Below are 21,634 nucleotides of genomic sequence, written 5' to 3'. Positions count from 1 at the left end.
GTGAGCAAAAGAAGTGAAAGGACGTCTGTGCATCAAACACGTCTGACATCACGTCCCTGTGGTCTTTCTGTCTTGTCAGTGGTCAGAGGCTGCATCAGCCCCAAACAGATGCTGCACGGTAAAGTGCAGGAACTCAGCCTGAACACTGGGCATGCTCTGAAGTTCCAGTGTGACAACGGCTACAACCTGGTGGGAGATCCTCTGGTGGTGTGCATAGGGGGCAACGCCTGGAGCTCCGCTTTCCCCGCCTGCCAACGTGAGGACACGTTTTTCGAAAGAATCTTTGCTGGTTTGCTTTCTGACTTCCTGCCACGTGGCAGCCTGTGGTATCATTCGCTTTCTAACACAGAGGCCTTTCAGAATTCTTTGCAGCATCACTGAGTTTCTTCATCTGTTTCACAATACAGCCTGTGACAAGAAGTCACCCACTCAGCTCCTCGTAATCTGGCTGCAGTTTGTTGGAATGTGCTGATTTTGGAGTCTTATGTCATGACTGACACTTCCACATACATGTCTCTCAGACTTATTCATTATCTCTGTTGGCACAAAAAAAGAAAACAAACAAAACATGGTGTATGAAAAATAGTAATAGTCAAAAATAGAAGAAATTAGATGAAGGTGACTTGAGCTTTTGATTCCGTTTACAAATGTGGAAAAGAGAAGTGCAGCAGCCACTGACCACTCATAGATGGTTGGTGAACGTACAGATTATTGTGCAATACACATGACATAATGCCAGTGCTGCATCTTGTCAGTTTGTTAAGCTGCAACAGATGATGTGACAGGATTGCTCCATGGTCTCAAAATAACCAGACTGTTGTGCAGTGACGTTATATAGATATGTAGATGCGGTGCATTTTATTGATGTATTGGGGGGGGGGTGTAAAGAAGTGTAGCATTCACAACACAGTTTTGTAGCATTTGTGGGCCCTAGTGTTACATTGCTATGCTAGTATTGTGTAGTAGAACGATTTAAAAGCCTCAGTTTAATCTGCATCTATCATTCTGTCACAGTGTCGCAGTCTTTACTAGTACATGTTGTTTCTGTGCTACACCGTGACTGTAAACGACTAAGGACTTATACTGTTGTATTGCTGATACACGAACTACATCAGCTGGCATCACAAATTTAAAAAGCATATCCATCATTTCTGTCTCTCGCAGCCAAGTCTTGCCCGGCTCCTCCGGGCTGGAACAGCAGCGGGGACAGAGTCCAGCAGGAGTTTCGTGTTGGACAGTCGGTCCGCGTTACCTGCCCCAAAGGTCAGCAGGTGAAAGGCAGCGGCACCATCACCTGCAGGTCAGACCAGACCTGGAGCCCCATCAGCTCTGTGTGTGAACGTAGGTATTGTTATTTTTAAAGAGAAGATGAATCTCTTCTGTTTACTCAAGTCTCCTCAGTTGTTGTAGCAGCTTTTTAATCTGTAAGGAATCACGTGTTTGTGAGGTGGCATTGAATAAATGTGACAAAGCAGAAAAACGTGATTTCATTTGAACGACTCTTTTCAAAGTGAATAAATATGCGAAGAATGTCACGTTTGTTAGCAGGAAACTAAATGATTAAGTTCGTAAATTATTTCATTAAAGAGGAAGTTTACTGCTTGTAATTTTCATGTTACTGTCACTGTGTGTTACCTCTGAACAACACAGGTTTAGTTCCTTTGTACCATTAATGTAAACCTTTCTGTTATATCATAGTAAAGCTACTAAGCTTAGTTTTTTTCAGTGAGATCATGTGATTTACTCACATTTCTACAAGTACTGCAGCGATTAAATGATGTCACTATACTCGCTTGTCGAAACACTGTGATTTTAACACTGCACATCTTCGCATGCTCCCCTTGTCTTGTTGTGCTTCTCTACACTTGCATGTCTCAGGTGAAGCGCTGTCTCTCTGTTGTCTCACTGAGCTTTTATCAAAACAAATGAGGCTGCTTCAAACACTGCGTCGGCTCCTGTGTGCTGAACTAATTACGGGCACCTCTGCGGCTTCTATGGCAACCTTTGTCAGATTGTCCTTTGATCATTCTCATGTGCAGTTGTCCTGAATATGCAGCACAGCAGTGCTCGTGTTGCTGTGGCTCGTTGTATGTGTTTGCATGCTGTTTTGGGGGGTTTGTCTCCTACGTGCATGTTTATCCAAGTCCATTTTTGTCCTCGGGGATTATCAGTAAGGGGCTTTTACCAAATCAAACCAACACTGAACTGTTTGACACATTTGGATGTGTTGCATGAAAATCACTGTCTCCGGGGCTACTGGGGGGTGCAGGAAACACACTGGGTTTAATTTAATAAGCACACATTTCTCTCTGCGGTGCACACTTTGTACTCACATATGGGGATGGACAGAAATGTTACAGCGCAATAAATTTTACAGTCTGGGTTCACTTTACAGTCAGATTGGTGCAAACGTGTAGTTAAAGAGGCAAAGCAGCAGTGTTTGTAGACGGGGGTAGCAGTGAATAACTCGTGGGTCGTTCCATAGGGGTGTCCTGTGGCCCCCCACTCCATGTGGCCAACGGGGTGGTGCGGGGGGCGGTGTTCCAGTTCGGGGACGTGGCGGTGTACTCGTGTTATGGCGGTTACACCATGGAAGGCATTGGAAGGAGCAGGTGTCTGGAGAACGGCACCTGGACGCCGCCTCCCACATGCAGAGGTAGAGCGAACGTGAAACGGAGACTCCCTGCTTCAGCTGACTTATCCTGTAACTCTTACTGCCATGCAGCTTCTCAGCTTTTGAATTCTTCCCTTACCTACTGCTGCTTACGAAACAGAGATTTTAATCTGTAAAGGTCATTAACACGTATGTGCTTGCACTCTGGTTGCATGGGTACAGTCTATGGAAGCGGCAGAAGCAGGTTTGCGGGGGTGTTTTTTGTCTTCACCAAAGGCTCTGCTCTGACAGCTCGCCCTGAAGTTTATGTGCAAATACTTTCAGAAGCCTGGATCCAGGAAGAAAAACCTCACCCTTAAACAAGAAAAACACCTTTGTATGACGGGGTTTCCTTTAAATAATTAAATTATTTCAAGGAAAATCGGGCATGTAGAACATCTGTAGTTTAAGCTTTAGCGTAACATCTTCAGGAGTTTAAGAAACAGTTCAGTTTACAGTTTTATTCTGAGTAAACATGAATCACACACGCACAGTTGTGGTATGATGGGAGTGTCAGCTGAACAGGATCCAGGAATTTAGACATTGGGAAATTCCTTTTCTCAGTCGGGACAAGCAGAACAAAGATATGACCTGCAGGCAGTTTTATGACTGCGCTGCATTTGAATGAGAAACAAATACTTCACCACACTATCACATTCACACGATAGTTACCAATCTGTCATCACTGTCTGCAACTGAATTACGATGTTACGCTCTTTAATAAACGTCACTCTGAAAAAAATTAGTGTAGTGCTGTACATAAAATAAAGAAAAGGGTTATTAAAATGAATAAAAAAGGTCACATTTGAAAGAAAAAACATGAAAACAATCATATCAGCCTGAAATCAGGTTCCTGTTGATAAGGTACAGATACTAAAGCAGACAGTCAAACTGATTGAGCTCCACCCTGAATCCCTGTGTGAAACTCAAATGACCGTTCAGATGTTTTGCAAATAAAATATGAAAACAAAGGCTGGATCCAGGCTTAGCTTCCCTGAACAGCTGCTGAGTTTGTGCTCTTTCCTGCCTCCCTGCACACACTGTTGCTGTCCTGATGTGTTTGCACTTCATTTGTTTGTGTGCGTGAGGTTAAATGGCCATTTTTGTTGAGTGTCTTCTTCACTGTATAGCTGCGTGTCTGGCTTTGTGAGATATGCTCACAGAATAGTAACTCTGTGTTACAGGAACCATTTCTCTGACCTAAATTTGATATCTTTGTCCGTGTGTCTGTGTGTCCTCTCCCTAAGCGGTGTGCTGGCTACAGTGTCAGAACGGAGGTGTGTGTCAGCGGCCCAACACTTGCTCCTGCCCCGAGGGTTGGATGGGTCGCCTCTGTGAGGAGCGTAAGTATTTAATAATCGTAAACATGTTTAATTCTCCCTTTTCACGCCCTGATCGTGATCCTCAGTGTTTTATGGTCAAACAAAGGCTAACTTTTTGCAGACACTGGAGCACAGAGAAGTGTCTGTTTGTAGCTGAAAAATGAATTCTCTCTGGTTTAACAAGACAGTCCAGATGTTTCTCTCATTTTATGTGATACCAGTACTTAATCAGAAGACATAAGACAGAAATTGTGGTGCAAGAAAAAACATATGTATGACAGTCTTACACAAGAAATTCTTGCATGCAGCTCACAGCTGTCGGCCAACTTCCTGTAAAAATCACCCAAACCTAACCCTGCTACATAACATAATCTGGCTGTGGACTGATTTTCAAAATGTCCCACGGTGGAAAAGACTGAAAAACAGAGAGAATGGTATTTGTCGCATGTTCACCTAAACTACAAGTTATATATATATATATTTATAAGAGCAATGAGTCACCAAAAACCAAAACAATCCTTGTGAAACAGTCACACTGGAATTAATCAGAAGGCTTTTAAACATACTGATTAATAAAGATGAAATGGCTTTAATGGCTAAGCTGTTATTTGATGGATTGCCATGAAGGTTTTTTCTGACATTAATTTTCTCCTGATGATCAGTTTCAAGTCATTTGGAAATCCTATCTGCATACCATCAGTGTTTAGCCCAACCCAGCTGTTGGGCAAGAGGAGCTTTGGAGCACCCTTAACCTTTCATCTAGCAACATCATCAAGACATTTTGATTTTATTGTTTAAGAACAGATACCTGGAAAACTACCTGACCAACCATCAGCCTCAGCTCCACTGTGTTAGTGCTAGTTAGCAAATGCTACCATGCTAACATGCTAAACTCTTACAGGGCTAGATAAAGTATGCAAGCCAGAACATTAAGTTCATTTCTTGTAGTATAAGTGATGCTGCAGTTTTTGACCTCTTCATCTAGTTTTTTTGTCCACTTTATATATATGATGTCAACACGCTGAAGCTCCACGCTGACCGCATGTTTGAGATGGTTTCAAAGAGAGAGGTTCATGGTGATCTTAAATACCTGCCTCCTAACGCTCTCCTCTCCTTTTCATAATAGCTATCTGCATCCTGCCGTGCCTGAATGGAGGGCGCTGCGTGGCCCCTTACCAGTGCGAGTGTCCCACCGGGTGGTCGGGCACGCGCTGCCACACCGGTGAGTTCATGTGTCAGTGAAGCGTTCAGTGCTTACGATGTACGCAAGTAAATCTCAGCAGGGTTCCCATTACAGCAGGATCATCATCATCCTAGCAACACTTAGCCCAGAGGATTTCTGCCTCCTGTAGTTGTCTATTTATTGTTAATAAGTAACCTGCTTATATATAAGCTATTATTAATTTGGTGATCTGTCTGCTGTAAGTATTTGTGTTGGAAAATTTTATACCTGGTAACAAACTAGCATAATTATGGGCTGTGTGTTTGTTTTGTTACTGCTTTGCACACTTATAGGCCATTCTCCTATAATCTCACTGGAAAACCTCCAGGGTGACATTTATTGTCACGTGCTAGCTCAGTTTAGTGTCATATATACGGTCGTCCTTAACGTGCATATCTGCAGTCGTAGCAACTCAGAATGAAGGGAACACCATCAGACACCAAAATTTAGCAAGAGCCGTACAAGGAAACTAAAGAAGCATTGCCATGATTACGAAGGCTTTATAACAAACGTCCTACAGTTGGATATACGTCAGTTTATGACCGCCACCAAGGAAGTTGTGGTTTTCGTAGTGCTTGCGTGAGTGAGTCTGCCTGTAAACGCGGTAGCTCAAAAAGTTTGAGTGAATTCTGATAAAACGTAGGGGTGTAGAGTGGGGTCATGTTAGTAATCCATTAAAATCGGGCTGACATGCATCGAGCTCTTCAACGTCAACTTATTGATTTATTGGCCAAAAAAATCACAAAAAGCCTCAAAACTTAGGAACTTGTTGTATTGCCAACATATATAAAGTGGCTTGTAAAGATTTAAACATATTGTGCCCCATTTGACCTCTGACCTTTCCTTCAACGTCAACTGATTGATCTGAAGGTCAAAGTGACAATAATGCTACATAATAAATATAATAAATATCACATTACTTTATTGTGACTGTGTTACGTACATCATACATACATGTACAATGTTCCTGAGTAACACAAGCTTGAACACTGAAACGAGTCCTGCACATGCACTGTTAGACAAACATCTTTATCTTTCAATTTTATTTCTTTATTGCTCAGAGTGAGCTGTCACAGCAGTGTTAATGTTTATAGTGCGAGCTGACTTCATGGTTATAAAAGATACATTTCCTCCAACAATTATCTGTTGGGTTTCCTCATCAGACACCGTGCTGACGATTTCTGTCTCTTGTCTTTCTGCGTGACCACAGCTGTGTGTACGTCAGCTTGTCAGAACGGAGGCAGATGCATCAGGCCGAACAGGTGTAGCTGCCCTTCAGGTTGGATCGGACACAACTGCTCCAGGTGGTTAGACACACACACCCACACACTCGTGACATATTAGACATTATCAAACTTCCAGACAGGATAAAAGACCAAAAAAAGAGAAAATATCTGGTGAGCAGCAGTTCTCTGAGTGAAAATGCCTTGTTGATGTCTGGGTACAAAGTCCAGACTGCTTTGAGGTGATAGGAAGCAACAGTCGTTCAAATAACCACTCATTACAACCAAAGTACACAGAGGAGCATCTCTGATAGCACAGCACGTCGAAGGTTGAAGCAGACGGGCTACAGCAGCACTTCAGGCTATTTTCTTGGCACACTTTGAGCCGCTGAGTACCAGCTGCTTTAAACACAGCCTGGCTGAGTATTGTTGCTGACCATGTCCACCTGTGCATGACCACAGTGTACCCATCCTCTGATGGATGTTTGCAGCAGGATAACGCACCACATCACAAAGCTCAGATCATCTCAAACTGCTTTCTTAAAAACAACAACGAGTTCACTGTAGTCAAATCACCTTTACCGTCTCCAGTCCAGTGAATGGATGAGCAGCTGACAAATCTTCAGCAACTGTGTGATGCTATCATGTCAATATGGACCAAAATTTCTGAGGAATATTTCCAGCACCTTGCTCATTTTGCACTCTAATAAGTGTGTTTCCTGTGCTAAAGGTTTACAGTCGTGCTAGAAGCTCTGCACAGATGATAGGAATGGCTTTGTCGCCATCAAGCAGTAGAACTGACCTGGTTTCAGCCTGACGGTGGTGCTAGAGCAAAAGTCTGAGGACCACTAAGATATTGTTATTCATCCTCTGAGGGGCGAGAATAAAACATCCTTTTTTACAGCAGGCCGGTTGGACCCATGAACTACAGACAACCTCAGTTATTTAGTTCATAACTTTGCATGTCTGATCATAAGACAAGTGAAAAAGCTACTTGCATGTAAAATGACATCTTTGGCAACTTAAACCCACTTGGTTACATTTCAACATGTACTTGGTATTTGAAATCTTTCAAGTTGGAGGATGTGTGTTCAAACCTTTCAAACTGTGGTTGATCAGAAAGTGAAACCAACAGGTGACCAAATAGAAGTCTTGAGGCTTCTCACAAATCATCCACTAACAGGAGCCAGTCAGCTCTTAACAGCTGAGTGACTGCTACTGCTGGCAGAATATTACAAGCCGATCTCCTTTTTAGAAACAAGAAAGTGTCCTTAAACTTGCAAAAGTTACATTTGATTTGTGCGCAACGGGATAGCTTAGTTTTTCCTATGATTCACTGACTTCTGAATTAGATTCCCCAGAATATCAGCCATGGATAGTCGGCTGTAACCTCCTGGAAGTCCACCAGAGCTCCAGTGACTCATTTACAGTCAGAGTTAAGCAGTCGTTTAGTCACATGCTAAACAGAAAGCACAAAGAAAGAGCTAGAAGTGTGGAAATGTGGATGTTGTTCTAATCCATGAGGGTAAACCTGCACTGCTTCATAGTATGGATTTCTGGCCATAAGTTTCAGTTTTTCCTGCTGATAGATCGTCGATGGCCACTGATACTGTACAAAAGCAGTGAGGTAACAGATAAATGACAGAAAAGTTCCTGTTTTCCCACAAACTTTGTGTCCAATCAACGAGCTCCATACTTTTTACATTAATTTCTTCCGATTTAAGCCCAGCCATGCTGCCATGCTCTCAGTTAATACAGCAGCATTATTGTATCCTGTGGAAACTGCACTTTAATATATGTTGGGATATCTCAGGGATAAAATGTGTAGTTAAACTTATTTTCACTGATGGGGAAATTTCACTGGTAAGGCCCACTTAAGATCAAAGTGGGCTGTATGTGGCCAGTTGTATCTGTTGGTTGGTGCCAATAAACTGTTATATGAATGGATGGGTGTAGTGCAAACAAAGATTTACTGCGAGCCCAAAGCATAATGCTCCCCATTAAAAATTCATATAATTAATTTATCCCCACTGAGTGCATCCAGACCTCTTTGTTCACAGAGTTATGATGCGTTTCCACAGCTAATGACAGTTTCTTCCTTTTGCAGGAAGAGGAAGCCAGGACCTTATCATTTCTAAAGTTTCGGCTCTGTGTGAATCACGTTATGAAGGGAATCCTTGTATAGTCAACCAACACTCGTAAACGATTCACTCATCTCTCCGCAAAGCAAGAACGATTTTGTAAGATAAAGCTGTATTTTTTCATATAGAGACTCAACAGTATTAAACATATGCTGCTATATACTTGTACGATGTGTACAAACTATTGCTGTGATGGTCCATTGTATATGTGTAAACTATTCTCACATTTTTATTAAAGCATAAAATACCATCAAAGCCTGTTGAGTTAATTGCAGTTCATTTATTAAAACCACCTTGTCGAGCACATTGACATACAAAGGAGTTTAAGTAGAATTTAATTAAATGATCGGCTTCATATTTCATCCTGTTAACACAGACACACTAAACTATTATGGGATATGTGGATATTTTATTGCCTGTTTGGGATAGACTTCATAGATATGAGGAATGTACAGAGGGTAACAGCTTCTACTGTGAGGCATTTTTCCTCCTCCTTTTACAACATGGGTGTGTCAACTGGACTTCTTATCTCAGCTCTACTACTTTTTCCTTTAGCGTGTTTACGTTGGCACCAGAGAACTCGTGTACCTGAAAGAAGAGGGTTAAAAAAAAAAAAATAAAAAAAAATCATTAAACATTCACATTTTTCCATTTACTGAGCAATCTTAGAATTCATTGGCAAAAAGAGGAAGACCATCAAGTAATATTAAACAATCTCCAGCCAGCTGATTTAGCAACTAGCTTTTAGCAGATTTAAATGTAAGCGTTTGTACTAACAGTTCCAAAAACAAAGCTGTTTTTCTGAGCTGGTCTGTGAATTAGCCAAAAAGAAACACTTAAAAACACTCCGACTTACCTTCTGGTTATTCTTGTAAAAGTGGAAGGTGGGCATGCAGCTGATTCCACAAGATGAGCTCACATCCTGAAAGACAAAGCAAAAACATCAGATGAACCGACTGTCATAAATATTAATGTCTCCCCACATGTGGGCAGTTCAGGCCAAAACATGAAAACAAATTCATTACAGAGTGCCCGAGACTCAGCCTGCCTGCATCGGACCTCTGCTTTGCCCATTTCACCTCTGGAAAAAAAAAATTACTCTTAATTTGACTTTTACAGACTTAAACTACAACAAACGGCAAGGTTTGTTTATGACTGCGGTCTGTACGAAAACAAGCAGCCATTGATGGACGGTCACCCGAGTACGCTTGGATTTGTTCCAGCAGGCAGTGACTCGTTTTACGGACCTAGAAACCTATGCTGGTTAATGATCTGGCAACATGAAAACAAAGTGACGACGTTTCTCAAGAGCCAAAGTATTTACAGCTTCACTGAAATTTAAATTGAATCCATTTCAATTACTTCTGTTTTTTAAAAGGTCATCAGTACTTCTAAGCCCCGTTTCCATTCGACTCTGATCAATTGGCGTTCGTGGCACTACCTAAAGTGCGTTGTCATCATCATAGCAACGCATCAGAGCATCCCACGACATAATTAATATGCGACATGAACACTACAAAAAAGGCAGCCATCGAAGCAAGAATATACCTGCTGCTCGGTCTGTTGCTTTTCGTCAGACTCGGGGATCACAGCGTTATTTTTGTAGCCATTTCCCTTGTTGCCGGGTTTCAAAAATAGTGGTTTTAATTTTCGTGAATGAGACGCTCTCATGACTCACCAGCCAATACTACTGACCAGCCAATCGGTGACATGCAGTGTGACGACGTCATGCTAGGATCGCTTGGAACCCTGAGCGAGAAGGTACTAAAAAAGCGACCTTGTGAAAACCGTGGTGAACCATGCCGAGTAGGTACTAATGGAAAAGGGGTTCCAGTGTATCTGCTGACTTTCCAAACATTTTAGAGGTCAGATTGAGAAGTTTATTGAAGACTGACAGTTATTTCCATCTCCATATTTTTATTGTTGGAGAACCAGACTAGCTTAGCATGATTTTTTTTTCTTTAAGCTTTGTTGTAGCGCCTCAGATCGCCCAACTGTCTCAAACTAATTTAGCTCTGTTCAAGTCAGCTTTCTTCTGATTTGCAAACAGAAGGTTTCATTGGAAAGTAAATGGTGCTTGCTTTGGATACCTGCTTTAACATTACAGAGCCAGGAGTAGAAAAATAAAACTGGGACCTCATTTAAAACTAGCCAAAAAAATAAAAAATAAAATGTTTTCCAGCTTAAAAGGTCCGACGTGGCATCAAAGGCTCATGTTTACAGCTTCACAGATCAGACACTACATGGAGTCTGGCCAGAGGCTGGAACACCCTGCATGTGTAAACGCAGGCCTCGAGTCAGCATGTGTGTCAGAGGGTTACCGCATGTGGCTGCAATACACCACCCTACCCTCCATAACAACGCAGTTACTGTTTATAACATTTATCAAGCAAAGGTTGCTGTGGTTACAAAAACCTGTGCACCGCGGTTTGTTGTTACATGAGCCAGCTGTGGTTCCTGGTGAAAGGGATTGTGTATATGGCTCACAATGACTCACACCAGGTCAAAACTACAAACCTGTACAAACAAGGTGCTTCATAACTCTCCCACTAAGATTATGTCACCACAGATTCCTGGCATAGGCTCAAATATGTCTTGGGTTTGATGTGAAAGTGGAAAAGTTCATTAAATTATTATTTAAAAAAAAAAACAAACAAAAAAAAAAACACAAAGAGTCCAACTCAGGCTTACCTCTGCCTCATCGACGTCCACCTTCAGGAAAATCACGTTCTTGTTATCGTCATCAGCCGCCATTTGCTGCAATACAGGAAATCAGTGAGTTGACCAAAATGCATGTACAGAATGTAACTGGTGCAGGTTAAATAGAGAAATTTCTAACAATCAATCCAAGTCTTCCGTTTCCACTTAATTGCCATGGAGTTTTTCAAGTCAAATACATTTTCCTGCTTCGCACAAATACAAGTGTTTAAGAAGCAACCAAGGGTTTGCATCTGTGTTCACACCACTTACAGCAAACAGTGGGGCAATCTGTTTGCAGGGGCCGCACCATGTGGCTGTGAAGTCCACCACCACCAGCTTGTCTCCAGCTTCCTTCAGGATGCTCTGGAACTCTTCCTAGAGATGAAAGAAGAAACAAAAACCATACATGCTTTTAAACATGTCACAAGTATAATTTACCAGACTACAACAGCTAAAAAGCCACATTTCAGATGTTAAAAAATAAATAAAAATGCAGTTTTGTGTAAGCGTTGCTGTCCGCTTCCCTCGTGAACACTGCCTGCTGCCGTTTTAACACACGGGATCCAGATTTCAGCACAACACTTTCAGTTTGGTAAATTTAGACTTCAGTATGCTGAAACATGACCACATTACTTGAGGGTTTAAACCAGAAGCAAATAATACACATCAGGGGTTTTTTGGCCTTTTGTTTAGTGCCTTTGCGTGCAAGACTGATCATTACAGAAATGAATTTCCTGTTATTCCATACACTTGAATATATTTTATGCCGCGGCAAATGAAACCCTGACGACTGTATAAAATACAAAGGTAGAGTGTTAAATAAAAAGTGGGGATTCTCGTCTCTCATGCTTCACTTTCCAACTCTATCAACCAGTATAGCAGTGCTGTTTTCCGAGGCTTCTTCACATTTCTCTGTAAGCTTCAGAGTTTATTTATGGCGTTTTCACCATAAAAAAACAAAAACAAAAAAAAAACAAAAAAAACACCATGATGCATTCATGATTTGAAGCCATAAAAACACTTGTCCTGATACTTTACAACTCGCTCTCCGTTCACTTCCGAAGCAATCATGGCACCAACAGCGGCTATAAACACTAAAGTGCAATGTCCTGGCTGAGAGAAAAGCAAACAGCCGTCCACACCTACCCATCCTGCAGCACCCAGGGAACACGCGTGGCCTGCTGTCCAGCACTTTGATAGCTCCGAGCTGTTACGTGTGCTAGCAGCCCTTAGCATCTTATCCCCGGACTATCTACCCATTAATGCTAACGCTAGAGCAGCGTGGTTTAAGTCAGAATCGATGCAGGTGGCCGACAGTTTAGTTTACTTTCCCCTAGTTTTGCTAGCGCTGAGTGCGCGTCTCGCTACAAGATGGAAGGGTGCGGCAGACTCATAGTGAAGGTTAGCTGCATCCATTTACCGTTATTCTAGCGATCAGAGAAGCAACTATACACGCTTACTCTAGATGTGTCACACACACACAGAGTGGTTTAATCCAAAACGATGCTTAACTTTGTAAGATAACGCCACAAAATTCCACAAGATGGGCTCAGCCAACATGGAGAATGAATCACGAGAGGGAAACATGCGCGCGGCTCCGGCAAAAACAGCACGGAGCGTGAAAAGACAGTAAAAACAGCATTTCAAAAAGGGAAAGGAAGTGCAGAAAGCAGCGTAAACAAACTTACCAGGTTTTTCACTTCGCGAACCATACTGACGTCCGATGAACAAGCCTCAGAGAACACAACTAGCTACCAAGTTTCCGAATGCCCTATTTTAAGCAGACACGCCGCGCTTTTAATGACAGGCGCGTGCAGTTAGCCGTCAAAAGGCCGGTCAAACGGAAGTCACTGTACAGTGATTTACAAAATAAGAGCCAATCAAGGTTTCGGTCAAGGTTTGAGCGACTAAAGCATTGGCTTTGCAGTGTCTGTAAAACGCCTTAAAATATCATTTAATTCGTCACAGAATTTATCTTAATATATAGTTTGTTTTTGTGTCGTATCGAGTATTCAAACCGCTTTCCCCCCCAATGAATACGTTTATTTTGAAAGGAACGGTTTTACCTAAAAGGGTGTGAGAGAGCCGCCATTCGACATTTATCTTCTTTACATATGTCACAAATGTTGTTTCTTCCTTTTTTCTAAAAGATGAAGCAGACCGTGTACACAACAAAAACGTCGTGTTTACAGTGTTGTATGTTTGTATTTAGACAATTATTGATAGGCTACTTCTAAAAAAAAGTTTTAAATTTAATATAGGATTTCTTTTATTATATGTGATTTATACAAGCATTATTAGATTTATATATAGAGCTTGGTAACTGTTATACGTTTAAATATTTGTAGTACTTGAATTTTGCGGTTTCACTGTAATAACGAAGGTTGACCAAAGAAAGTCAGGATGACTTGACAAATTCCAGCTTTACCGTAAGTGAGTGAGTATGCGTAGCTCAAATTCACTGCCGGGAGGTAACGCCCCGTACATGATCTTTCGTCATTACGTCACCACGTCACAAGTTGGGGGGGGTTTTTCCCCTGGATGTATCGAGCTGACCTACGAGTGTTATTTATATGTGTGCGTGCAGAAAGACAGAGCAAAAACACGTTGGCTTTACAACTACATTTACATTTCTATTTTTTCCCCCAATCCAGGCACCAAATGTTAAGTAGCAACAGTGAGTCTTATGCACTTTGGCATGGAAATATAAACATTTGCATTCCTCGGTGATTTCCCATTAAACTCGTTCCAGATGGCCTCACAGGAGAGGAGCTTTCAGCTCCACAAAGTAACTTCTTACGAGACTTCTCATAACTTACCATTTACTTGAGACACGCACACACTAACCGTCTGAATAAATACATTAACCTGTAATGATGATAATATCAGGATGTGAGGCAAATAACATGGTTTATTTCGCATCAAAATTTCTCTGTATTGAGAAAATATTTGGTGGTGCTAACAGTTTTTTTGTGTATTAATTTAATGTGTTTTATCACATCTGTATAATTTCTGTGACTGGTGTATGGTACTGTAAAGTACTGCTTCTCTTCAGAGTGCCATTACTCATTAGTGTTTTGGCAGTTGCCTGTATAGGACTAGGACCCCCAGATGCATAGAAAACTCTTAGCCCTGTAGGTGCACAGAGTCCTGGTACTATAAATGACTATAACAGATTTACAGCAGCATGTGTAACCATGGAGCTCACCCTCAACACAACCTTATGAAATTCTAATGGCCATCTAAAAATACAGCCTGTTTCCTGATCAAACAGGAGTAATTGCAGTCTAAAACATGAGCACATGGAATGATGAATGAATGCAGCAGCTACAGAGCTCCACGTCTTACCCTGGGATTTGCTTACGTGACAGAATAAGAATCCTGTGCACAGAGCCATCAACTCTTTCTCTCTTCATCAGTGAAACTGCCCTCTGCGACGCACTTTCTCCTGGACGATGAGGATGGCAGCACTGTGCAAATCACCAAAACCTAACAAGTTAAACAACCACTGCTGGTGTTTCAGGGTGCATTTATCATTTGTTGTTATCAGTCTCACAGTCAATCGCTATAAAACAGACTAAACCACAGTGGCTTATTGTGAATATAACAATTTATTACTAAATCTATCATTCATATGAAATTTTGTTTAAAATTATATCAGTTATTAGTAATGCTGGCTCTCTTGCATTGAACTCTTGTTTCTCCTCAGACTGCGACGACGGCCTTGCCGGTGTTTTCTCCCCGCATCATCCCCATAAAAGCAGCCGGCATGTTTTCAAAGCCTTTTGTGACGTGCTCCCGACACTGCAGTTTGCCCTGTGCACACACATTAAACGGATCAGAAATAAGTTTATATGTTTACTTAAAGGAAATCATCCAGCATCATAAAAACTAAATAACTAACCTCTTTCACCCATGCCAAGAGTCTCCTAAGGGTTTCAGGGTGCTTGTGCTGCCACCTGGTTATCAAGAAGCCCTCCATCTTCAGTTCCTTGATGATCATAATGACATAGGGGTACGGCCCTAAAACAAAGATAGTTCAAAATAAAAATATGACTTTAACATAAACTCCAAGGAAACAACAATTTATGTCTTTGACTGTCTTGTGGCGCCACAGCTATTAGGGATCTTGAGCAGTGCAGCAGCTCCCTCTAGTGGAAAACGGCATTAATACCTGAGACATTGTGAGTGTGTTGACTGAATTTCACTAATATGGAAAGGTTGTTAAAATGTATATTCCTTGTGCTGTGGTGCAGATCCTGTCTGAAGGTAAAGTCAGAAAACCTTCAAGAGTTTTGAAAATAAAAAGGGCAGTAACAAACCTGTCTGGGGTTCACTGTCATTGTAGGTGGAGATACTTCCACACACAGCTATTCTTCCAAAGTTCTTCATCTGCTGAAGGACAATGAATGAAGAAGAACCTCCCACCTAAAATCAAAGATGAGAGAAGAGCTCAGCAGTGATTAAATATTACATGCAAGCTTGAAACTGCACCACCACTGCTCACGTTTTCAAAGAAGCAATCGTATCCTTCAGGTGAAGCCTTCCTCAGAGCCTCCTCCAGGGAACCCACAGTTTTGTAGTTGAAGGCCTCATCAAATCCCAGCTCTTTGAGGTAAGCCACTTTGGCATCAGAGCCTGCCGAGCCCACCACCTTACAGCCCTTGATCTTGGCGATCTGTCCCACCACGGAGCCCACCGCTCCAGCTGCAGCGTTCACCAGCAGGGTCTCACCCTTCTGGAGTCCCAACACGTCTTCTATCCCATAAACAGCCGTCATCTGCAGAGAAACAGAAAGAGTAAATCCAGCTGTTTTGATCATTCTAAAACTCTTTGGGCTTCATATAAACCTAATTACTTTTTAAAAAATTGTAATTAATTAGTGCATGTATAATGACTTCAGCTCACAAGCAAGAGAAAACACCTGGAAACTTCCTACTTATTTCTTAAAAGGCTATTTCTGCTTATTCACTCTGTCTATTAGCACTTTTACTAGTGAACTCAGAAGTCAGAATGCCACGATTTATCATCCAATAGAAAATGACTATTGATCCATGCAGGTTACTTAAATCTGTCTTACCCGGGCATCCCGATGGCACCCAGAGCCAGAGACAGGGACACATCTTTAGGCCACTCAGGCAGGATGGGAGTGAGGCCGGTCCCATCACTGAGCGTGTGGGTTCTCCACCCACTGTCACTCACAACGTGGCTTCCCACAGGAAACGCTGGATTTTTACTCTGGATCACTCTAAAGGAAAGAAAATAAAAGCATCTGTCAACCAAGTGACTGGTCAGCTGTGGTCACCTCCGTCTGAGCTAAACCGTCTGAGATTCACTGACACTAGAGTATAGACAGTATGACTCTATACACAACTTTACTCAAGCTAATTTGTGTACAATTATATACTTTCGGTCCGTTCTAGACGATGGGAATTGAGAGTAGAATCGCTCTTTAAATCCTTAGAACATATTTAACATCATAATCCTGTAGTCAGAATAGTATGGTCAGTAGATAAGGGTTGGCTGAATCGGCTGGAACATTGGGACTTTGCACTGATTCACTAACCGCGTACATAAGACCCAAGGTCTTTTTCAGAAGCGACTAACGTCGCTGTTCGCTCGAGTGAGCTTGCTATCAGTTTATCTCGGGTAACTTATCAACTAAAGTTTAATTAGTATACTCTATGTCATGCCATCACAAGTCGTAGAAATAATTGGAAAACTGTCCTACGTCGGCACTACATATAACACAACACGACACGATATGACACATCACAACGAACAAACAACACAACACAGTATATTAACTTAGTATAAAAAAGAAGAATAAGTGTATGTGTATTGCACACTGTTATTATTGCACATTAATTATTATTGCACCTTGTTATAAATATAAATATTATTATTGTTATTTAAACATTGTTACCTCCCCCCTAAAAAAGTCCAGGGAGGTATCCAGTCAGGTCAGCTATTTGCATTGATCAGGGCTATTGCCCTGTTGTAAAAGCTGTCCTTGAGTCTATTTGTTCGGGACCTCAGCAGCCTGAACCTCCTGCCAGACGGCAGCAGCTTAAACACCCGGTGTCCTGGGTGTGTGCAGTCCCGTAGGATGCTGCGTGCCCTCTTGAGACAGCGAGTGCTGTACAGGTCCTTCAGGGAGGGAAGAGGATGTCCAATGATTTTTTGGGCCATGTTGATGACCCTCTGGAGTGCCTTTCTGTGTGCTGTGGTGCAGCTGGAGAACCACACACCGATGCAATATGTCAGCACACTTTCAATGGAGCAGCGGTAGAAGACGGTCAGCAGCTCCTTCTTCAGGTCCATTTTTCTGAGGATTCTCAGAAAGTGGAGACGCTGTTGGGCCTTCTTTAAGACCGCAGAGGTGTTAGAGCTCCATTGGAGGTCTGTGTCTATGTGCACACCCAGAAACTTGAAACTGGAGACCCTTTCCACGCACTCCCCGTTGATGCTGACAGGCTGCAGCTCGGACTTCCTCCTTCTGAAGTCAACTACCAGTTCTTTTGTTTTGGTGGTATTGAGGTCCAGGTTGTTATCTGCACACCAATCTGACAGCCTCTGAACTTCAGCTCTGTATCGCAGTCTCATCTCCCCCTGAGATGAGCCCCACCACAGGTGGTATCATCTGCAAACTTGATGACTGTGTTGTCTGGGTGGGAACTAACACAGTCATGTGTGTACAGAGTGTACAGTAGGGGACTCAGTACACAGCCTTGTGGAGAGCCGGTGTTGAGGCTGAGGGCTGAGGAAAGATGAGGCCCCACTCTAACTCTCTGTACACGGTCTGAGAGGAAGTCTCTGATCCAGCGGCAGGTGGTGGAAGGAAGTCCAATTTCCAGCAGTTTATCTATTAGTCTGTCCGGGAGTATCGTATTGAAAGCAGAGCTAAAGTCAACAAAGAGCAGCCTGGCGTAACGGCCCTGCACTTCCAGGTGAGAGATGGTGGTGTGGAGCGTTGTAGCAATGGCATCTTCAGTTGATCTGTTAGCTCTGTATGCAAACTGGAGCGGGTCGAGTGTGGGTGGCAGGCAGGACATGATGTGACGTCGGACCAGTTTCTCAAAGCACTTCATTATAACAGGTGTTAGAGCAACTGGTCGGTAGTCGTTGAGGCTGCTAATGTTAGTACGCTTTGGCAGTGGGACAATTGTGGCTGACTTTAGGCACGGCGGGATGCAGGACTGGGACAGTGAAGTGTTGAAGATCTTAGTGAAGACCCCAGCCAGCTGGTCTGCACACTCTTTTAGGACCTTTGCGGTTACCCCATCTGGTCCGGTGGCCTTCCTGGGGTTCACTGCCCTCAGTGTGCGCCTCACCTCATATTCCTGCACTATGAGGCTTGGGCTGCTGCTGTCCGATGTTTTTGCTGCTGCTGCCTCTGGTCCCTTCACCTCAAAGCGTGCGAAGAAGTGGTTCAGCTCCTCTGCAAGCTCCGCGTTACCCTCAGTCAACGTGGTATTGCCAGGTTTGTAGTTGGTTAAGTGCTGAACTCCCTGCCATACCTGTCGTGAGTGTATGGGTGCAGGTCTTTTATTATAAGATATCTGTCAAGTCTGTCTATCATAGCCTCTAAAAAGACAGATGTAAATTCCAGGTCTGAAAATAAAGCCAGTGGCTTAATGTTGTATTCTTTTTCCTGGCCAATAGAGGGCAGCCTTGTTTTTGGAAATAGCCCACAGCAGTGATTCCCAAAGTGTGGACCAAGCACCCCTGGTGGACTGTGAAGGTACTGCAGTCGGACTTATTGTGTTTGTCTTGAAGTTCGTCCCAGTGGCAGGTAGATTGAGTACAAAGAAAGAATTTGGCAAGTGTTGCTAAAGAAGGTCATCAGGTTAAAGTGCAATTTACTCAACAGTCACACTAAAATGAATCTGAGCACTTATCTAAATTCACCTTAGGTTCAATCATCAAAAACTGTAAGCAAATATTATTGAAGATGGATGGCAGCCTCCGTAATGTGCTCTGTAGTAGTTCCTTTGTTTTCGTTAGTCCACTGTTTTTGACTGACTGTTTTAATCAGTGTAGAACTGCAAATCAGTTCACCCAAATCAATTTTCCAGCGTTTTGCTCAGAGTTTTTCTGAACTCTTTACCCGATCTATGCTTCTCCACTGAATCTATGTAGAGCCTTACAACATAGCCTCTACATAGCTTTGGTAATAAACAGCAGATGATCGCCGTTTCATTTTTCAGTACACATCAGAATCACATCACAACAGATAAAAGGATTTCCGACCGTTAGTGTGTGGGTGATCGTGGCCAAGAGTTGGGAGTTCGTCTTGTAATCGGAAGGTTGCCGGTTCTGAGCCCCGGCTTGGACAGTCTCGGTCGTTGTGTCCTTGGGCAAGACACTTCACCCGTTGCCTACTGGTGGTGGTCAGAGGCCCGGTGGCGCCAGTGTCCGGCAGCCTCGCCTCTGTCAGTGCGCCCCAGGGTGGCTGTGGCTACAATGTAGCTTGCCATCACCAATGTGTGGATGACTGAATGTAGTGTAAGCGCTTTGGGGTCCTTGGGGACTAAGCGCTATACAAATACAGGCCATTTTACCATTTGTGTTTCGTACTTGGCTACTTGACTTCCAATCATCACATCTCCCTCCTTCATGCTGCATTTGCTGAACAACCTGTTGAGACCAGCAATGTGTTATAGAGGATATGTTTTAGCTTTTGAGAACAACAAAGTATTTTTATCAGAAGTCTTAATTATAATGAAAATAACTGAAATAAGTTGTTCTGTTCTCTTCCCACCTCATGTATGGGTCAACACTGAGGAACACCGCTTCCAGTAGCACCTCTGCGAACAGAAGCGCACACATTTAAAGCGCTACGTGTGTAATTTTTAAGAAACACTAAAGAGCATGCATTCCTGCTCAAGCCATATGTAAAGAGAAGAAACAAACTCGCCTTACCTCCATCTTTGGGCTCAGGGAGTTCCTCCACCTTCAACCCAAAGTCGCTTTTCTTTGGGAAGCCATCAAAATACTTAGTCATTACCCATGACTTAGCTTTGACCATGATTCTTCTCTTTATGGCAGCTGCAAAAAAGATTTTACTTTAGTGTTATCAAACTCAAAGGACAGAAATGCTGTGTCATCCAGAACTGTGCAAATACAAGTTTAATGAAAAAGCTAAAGGATAACTATTTTTATTACACATTTACTCTGTGTAATACTGTGTATGTGGTACTACCTTTATTTATCCAGACTTCATGTCAGCATTGTTGCGGCTCAACCAACCAATGGCCGCGGCAGGCTAAACATGAGGACACAGATGACGCGCAACAATAAACACATAAAATACACTTCTGTACCATTTGCTCCTTTTATTCCACATGCAACTGTCCAATATATAAATCAGCACATGGGATTAACTATTAAACAAATGCACAGATTGCACAAACAAATAACTGCAACTCACCAATAACTGCACTAACTACATATGTCAAATTACAACTTGGTCTATGGTATCAATTAGTGCACAAATATACAAAAACCATCAAGTTACAGTTAAAATACATCAAAATCATTCAAGCTGCGGTCAACAGAAAGTTTTGCCTCATGCTCACCCTACCTTTCTGCTCATCAACATCAGGTGCGTGAACAGGTGAGTGCAACCACATTTATCATCTACCACACCCATGAGACACGCCCCACACCCGTGCACCAATACAGTGAGTCCATTTAAACCAACCCACTTAGTCAAAAGGAACAACTCATATGGCTCCTACAACATTATCCACCATTGATGGTTTACAGTCTGCCAAAAACTTTCTCTGGTGCCCTGAAAACCTCACCTTTGTCTCCCTTTCTTTAAGTTGCATTAACAACAATAACGAGAGAAAAAAACACAGAAGAAGAGTTGATGTCTTCTACTACTTTTTTCCAAACACTTTAGGCAAAGAAAAGAGAGACCACCTAAATTAAATGTAATTATCACATACTTATTAAAAGCTAGCTTCCAATATATTAAGTTTCTAATAAGGCCAATGACCAGGTAAAGCATGTGGCAGTGTTTCTATTTAACACAAGCTACCTTGTTATTTCTTTAGAAGGACAAGCTAATAACTTTATTTTCAAATATAAAGCCAAACTAGATTTTACCATTTACCAGGCCACTAATCTGGTTTACGGCGTTTCACTTTCACAATAAAACTGGTATCTAAGCACAATTTTTAACAAATGAAATATTGGTTAAATCTAAAAGCAGTTTGCTTATGTTAAGATTTGACGTTAACAGCTGCACATTCAGGAAGAGTTTTTTGTTTTTTTTTTTTTTTTTTTTTTTTTTTTTTTTTTTTTTTTTTTTTTTTTTTTTTTTTTTTTTTTTTTTTTTTTTGTGTGTGTGTGTGTGTGTGTGT

The 21,634-nt window shown here is 42.1% G+C and overlaps 3 protein-coding genes across 4 annotated transcripts in view; 1 reads left to right on the top strand and 2 right to left on the bottom strand.

The window, feature by feature from the left end:
* Nucleotides 1-8,817, top strand: part of svep1 (sushi, von Willebrand factor type A, EGF and pentraxin domain containing 1) — a 124,052-nt gene extending 115,235 nt beyond the window's left edge. The window contains exons 43-49 of one of the 2 annotated variants that reach the window (XM_005944563.3): nucleotides 80-256; nucleotides 1,165-1,341; nucleotides 2,486-2,656; nucleotides 3,901-3,996; nucleotides 5,102-5,197; nucleotides 6,408-6,501; nucleotides 8,528-8,817. In XM_005944563.3, coding sequence (XP_005944625.1) covers nucleotides 80-256; nucleotides 1,165-1,341; nucleotides 2,486-2,656; nucleotides 3,901-3,996; nucleotides 5,102-5,197; nucleotides 6,408-6,501; nucleotides 8,528-8,558 — 842 coding nt within the window. In that variant the 3' untranslated portion in view covers nucleotides 8,559-8,817. The remainder of the gene's footprint in view (nucleotides 1-79; nucleotides 257-1,164; nucleotides 1,342-2,485; nucleotides 2,657-3,900; nucleotides 3,997-5,101; nucleotides 5,198-6,407; nucleotides 6,502-8,527) is intronic. The other variant, XM_005944564.3, reaches the window with a different exon arrangement.
* Nucleotides 8,818-8,826: 9 nt separating this feature from the next.
* On the bottom strand, nucleotides 8,827-13,102 carry txn (thioredoxin). Its single transcript, XM_005944568.3, has 5 exons — nucleotides 12,950-13,102; nucleotides 11,532-11,636; nucleotides 11,253-11,318; nucleotides 9,418-9,483; nucleotides 8,827-9,149 (listed from the first exon to the last, which is right to left on the bottom strand). The coding sequence occupies exons 1-5, from the start codon at nucleotides 12,971-12,973 to the stop codon at nucleotides 9,087-9,089; spliced, it is 324 nt and encodes a 107-aa protein (XP_005944630.1). The 5' UTR covers nucleotides 12,974-13,102; the 3' UTR covers nucleotides 8,827-9,086.
* Nucleotides 13,103-14,828: 1,726 nt separating this feature from the next.
* LOC121811809 (prostaglandin reductase 1-like) lies at nucleotides 14,829-20,694 on the bottom strand. The gene is made up of 10 exons (XM_042212721.1): nucleotides 20,467-20,694; nucleotides 20,187-20,312; nucleotides 20,026-20,071; nucleotides 19,842-19,901; nucleotides 16,342-16,509; nucleotide 16,234; nucleotides 15,769-16,041; nucleotides 15,584-15,689; nucleotides 15,166-15,284; nucleotides 14,829-15,077 (listed from the first exon to the last, which is right to left on the bottom strand). The coding sequence occupies exons 2-10, from the start codon at nucleotides 20,290-20,292 to the stop codon at nucleotides 14,967-14,969; spliced, it is 990 nt and encodes a 329-aa protein (XP_042068655.1). The 5' UTR covers nucleotides 20,293-20,312; nucleotides 20,467-20,694; the 3' UTR covers nucleotides 14,829-14,966.
* Nucleotides 20,695-21,634: the final 940 nt, after the last annotated feature.

This window comes from Haplochromis burtoni, unplaced genomic scaffold (genome assembly GCF_018398535.1).
Source record: "Haplochromis burtoni strain Fernald_Lab_line unplaced genomic scaffold, NCSU_Asbu1 Contig_388, whole genome shotgun sequence".
Taxonomy (NCBI): domain Eukaryota; kingdom Metazoa; phylum Chordata; class Actinopteri; order Cichliformes; family Cichlidae; genus Haplochromis; species Haplochromis burtoni.
The sequence above is the reverse complement of the archived record's forward strand: the minus strand, read 5'-3'. Positions and strand labels throughout refer to the sequence as shown.

Bases quoted from the DNA above. Each gene is read 5' to 3' on its own strand.
- txn (XM_005944568.3), bottom strand. From the start codon at position 12,973: ATGGTTCGCGAAGTGAAAAACCTG. The intron at 11,637-12,949 runs GTAAGTTTGTTT...TTTCATCTCTAG, and splicing joins TTCGCGAAGTGAAAAACCTG to GAAGAGTTCCAGAGCATCCT. The intron at 11,319-11,531 runs GTAAGTGGTGTG...CCTGTATTGCAG, and splicing joins AGATTGCCCCACTGTTTGCT to CAAATGGCGGCTGATGACGA.
- LOC121811809 (XM_042212721.1), bottom strand. From the start codon at position 20,292: ATGGTCAAAGCTAAGTCATGGGTAATGACTAAGTATTTTGATGGCTTC. The intron at 20,072-20,186 runs GTAAGGCGAGTT...TTCTGTTCGCAG, and splicing joins CCCTGAGCCCAAAGATGGAG to AGGTGCTACTGGAAGCGGTG. The intron at 16,510-19,841 runs GTACGAAACACA...TCTTTCCTTTAG, and splicing joins ATTGGAAGTCAAGTAGCCAA to AGTGATCCAGAGTAAAAATC.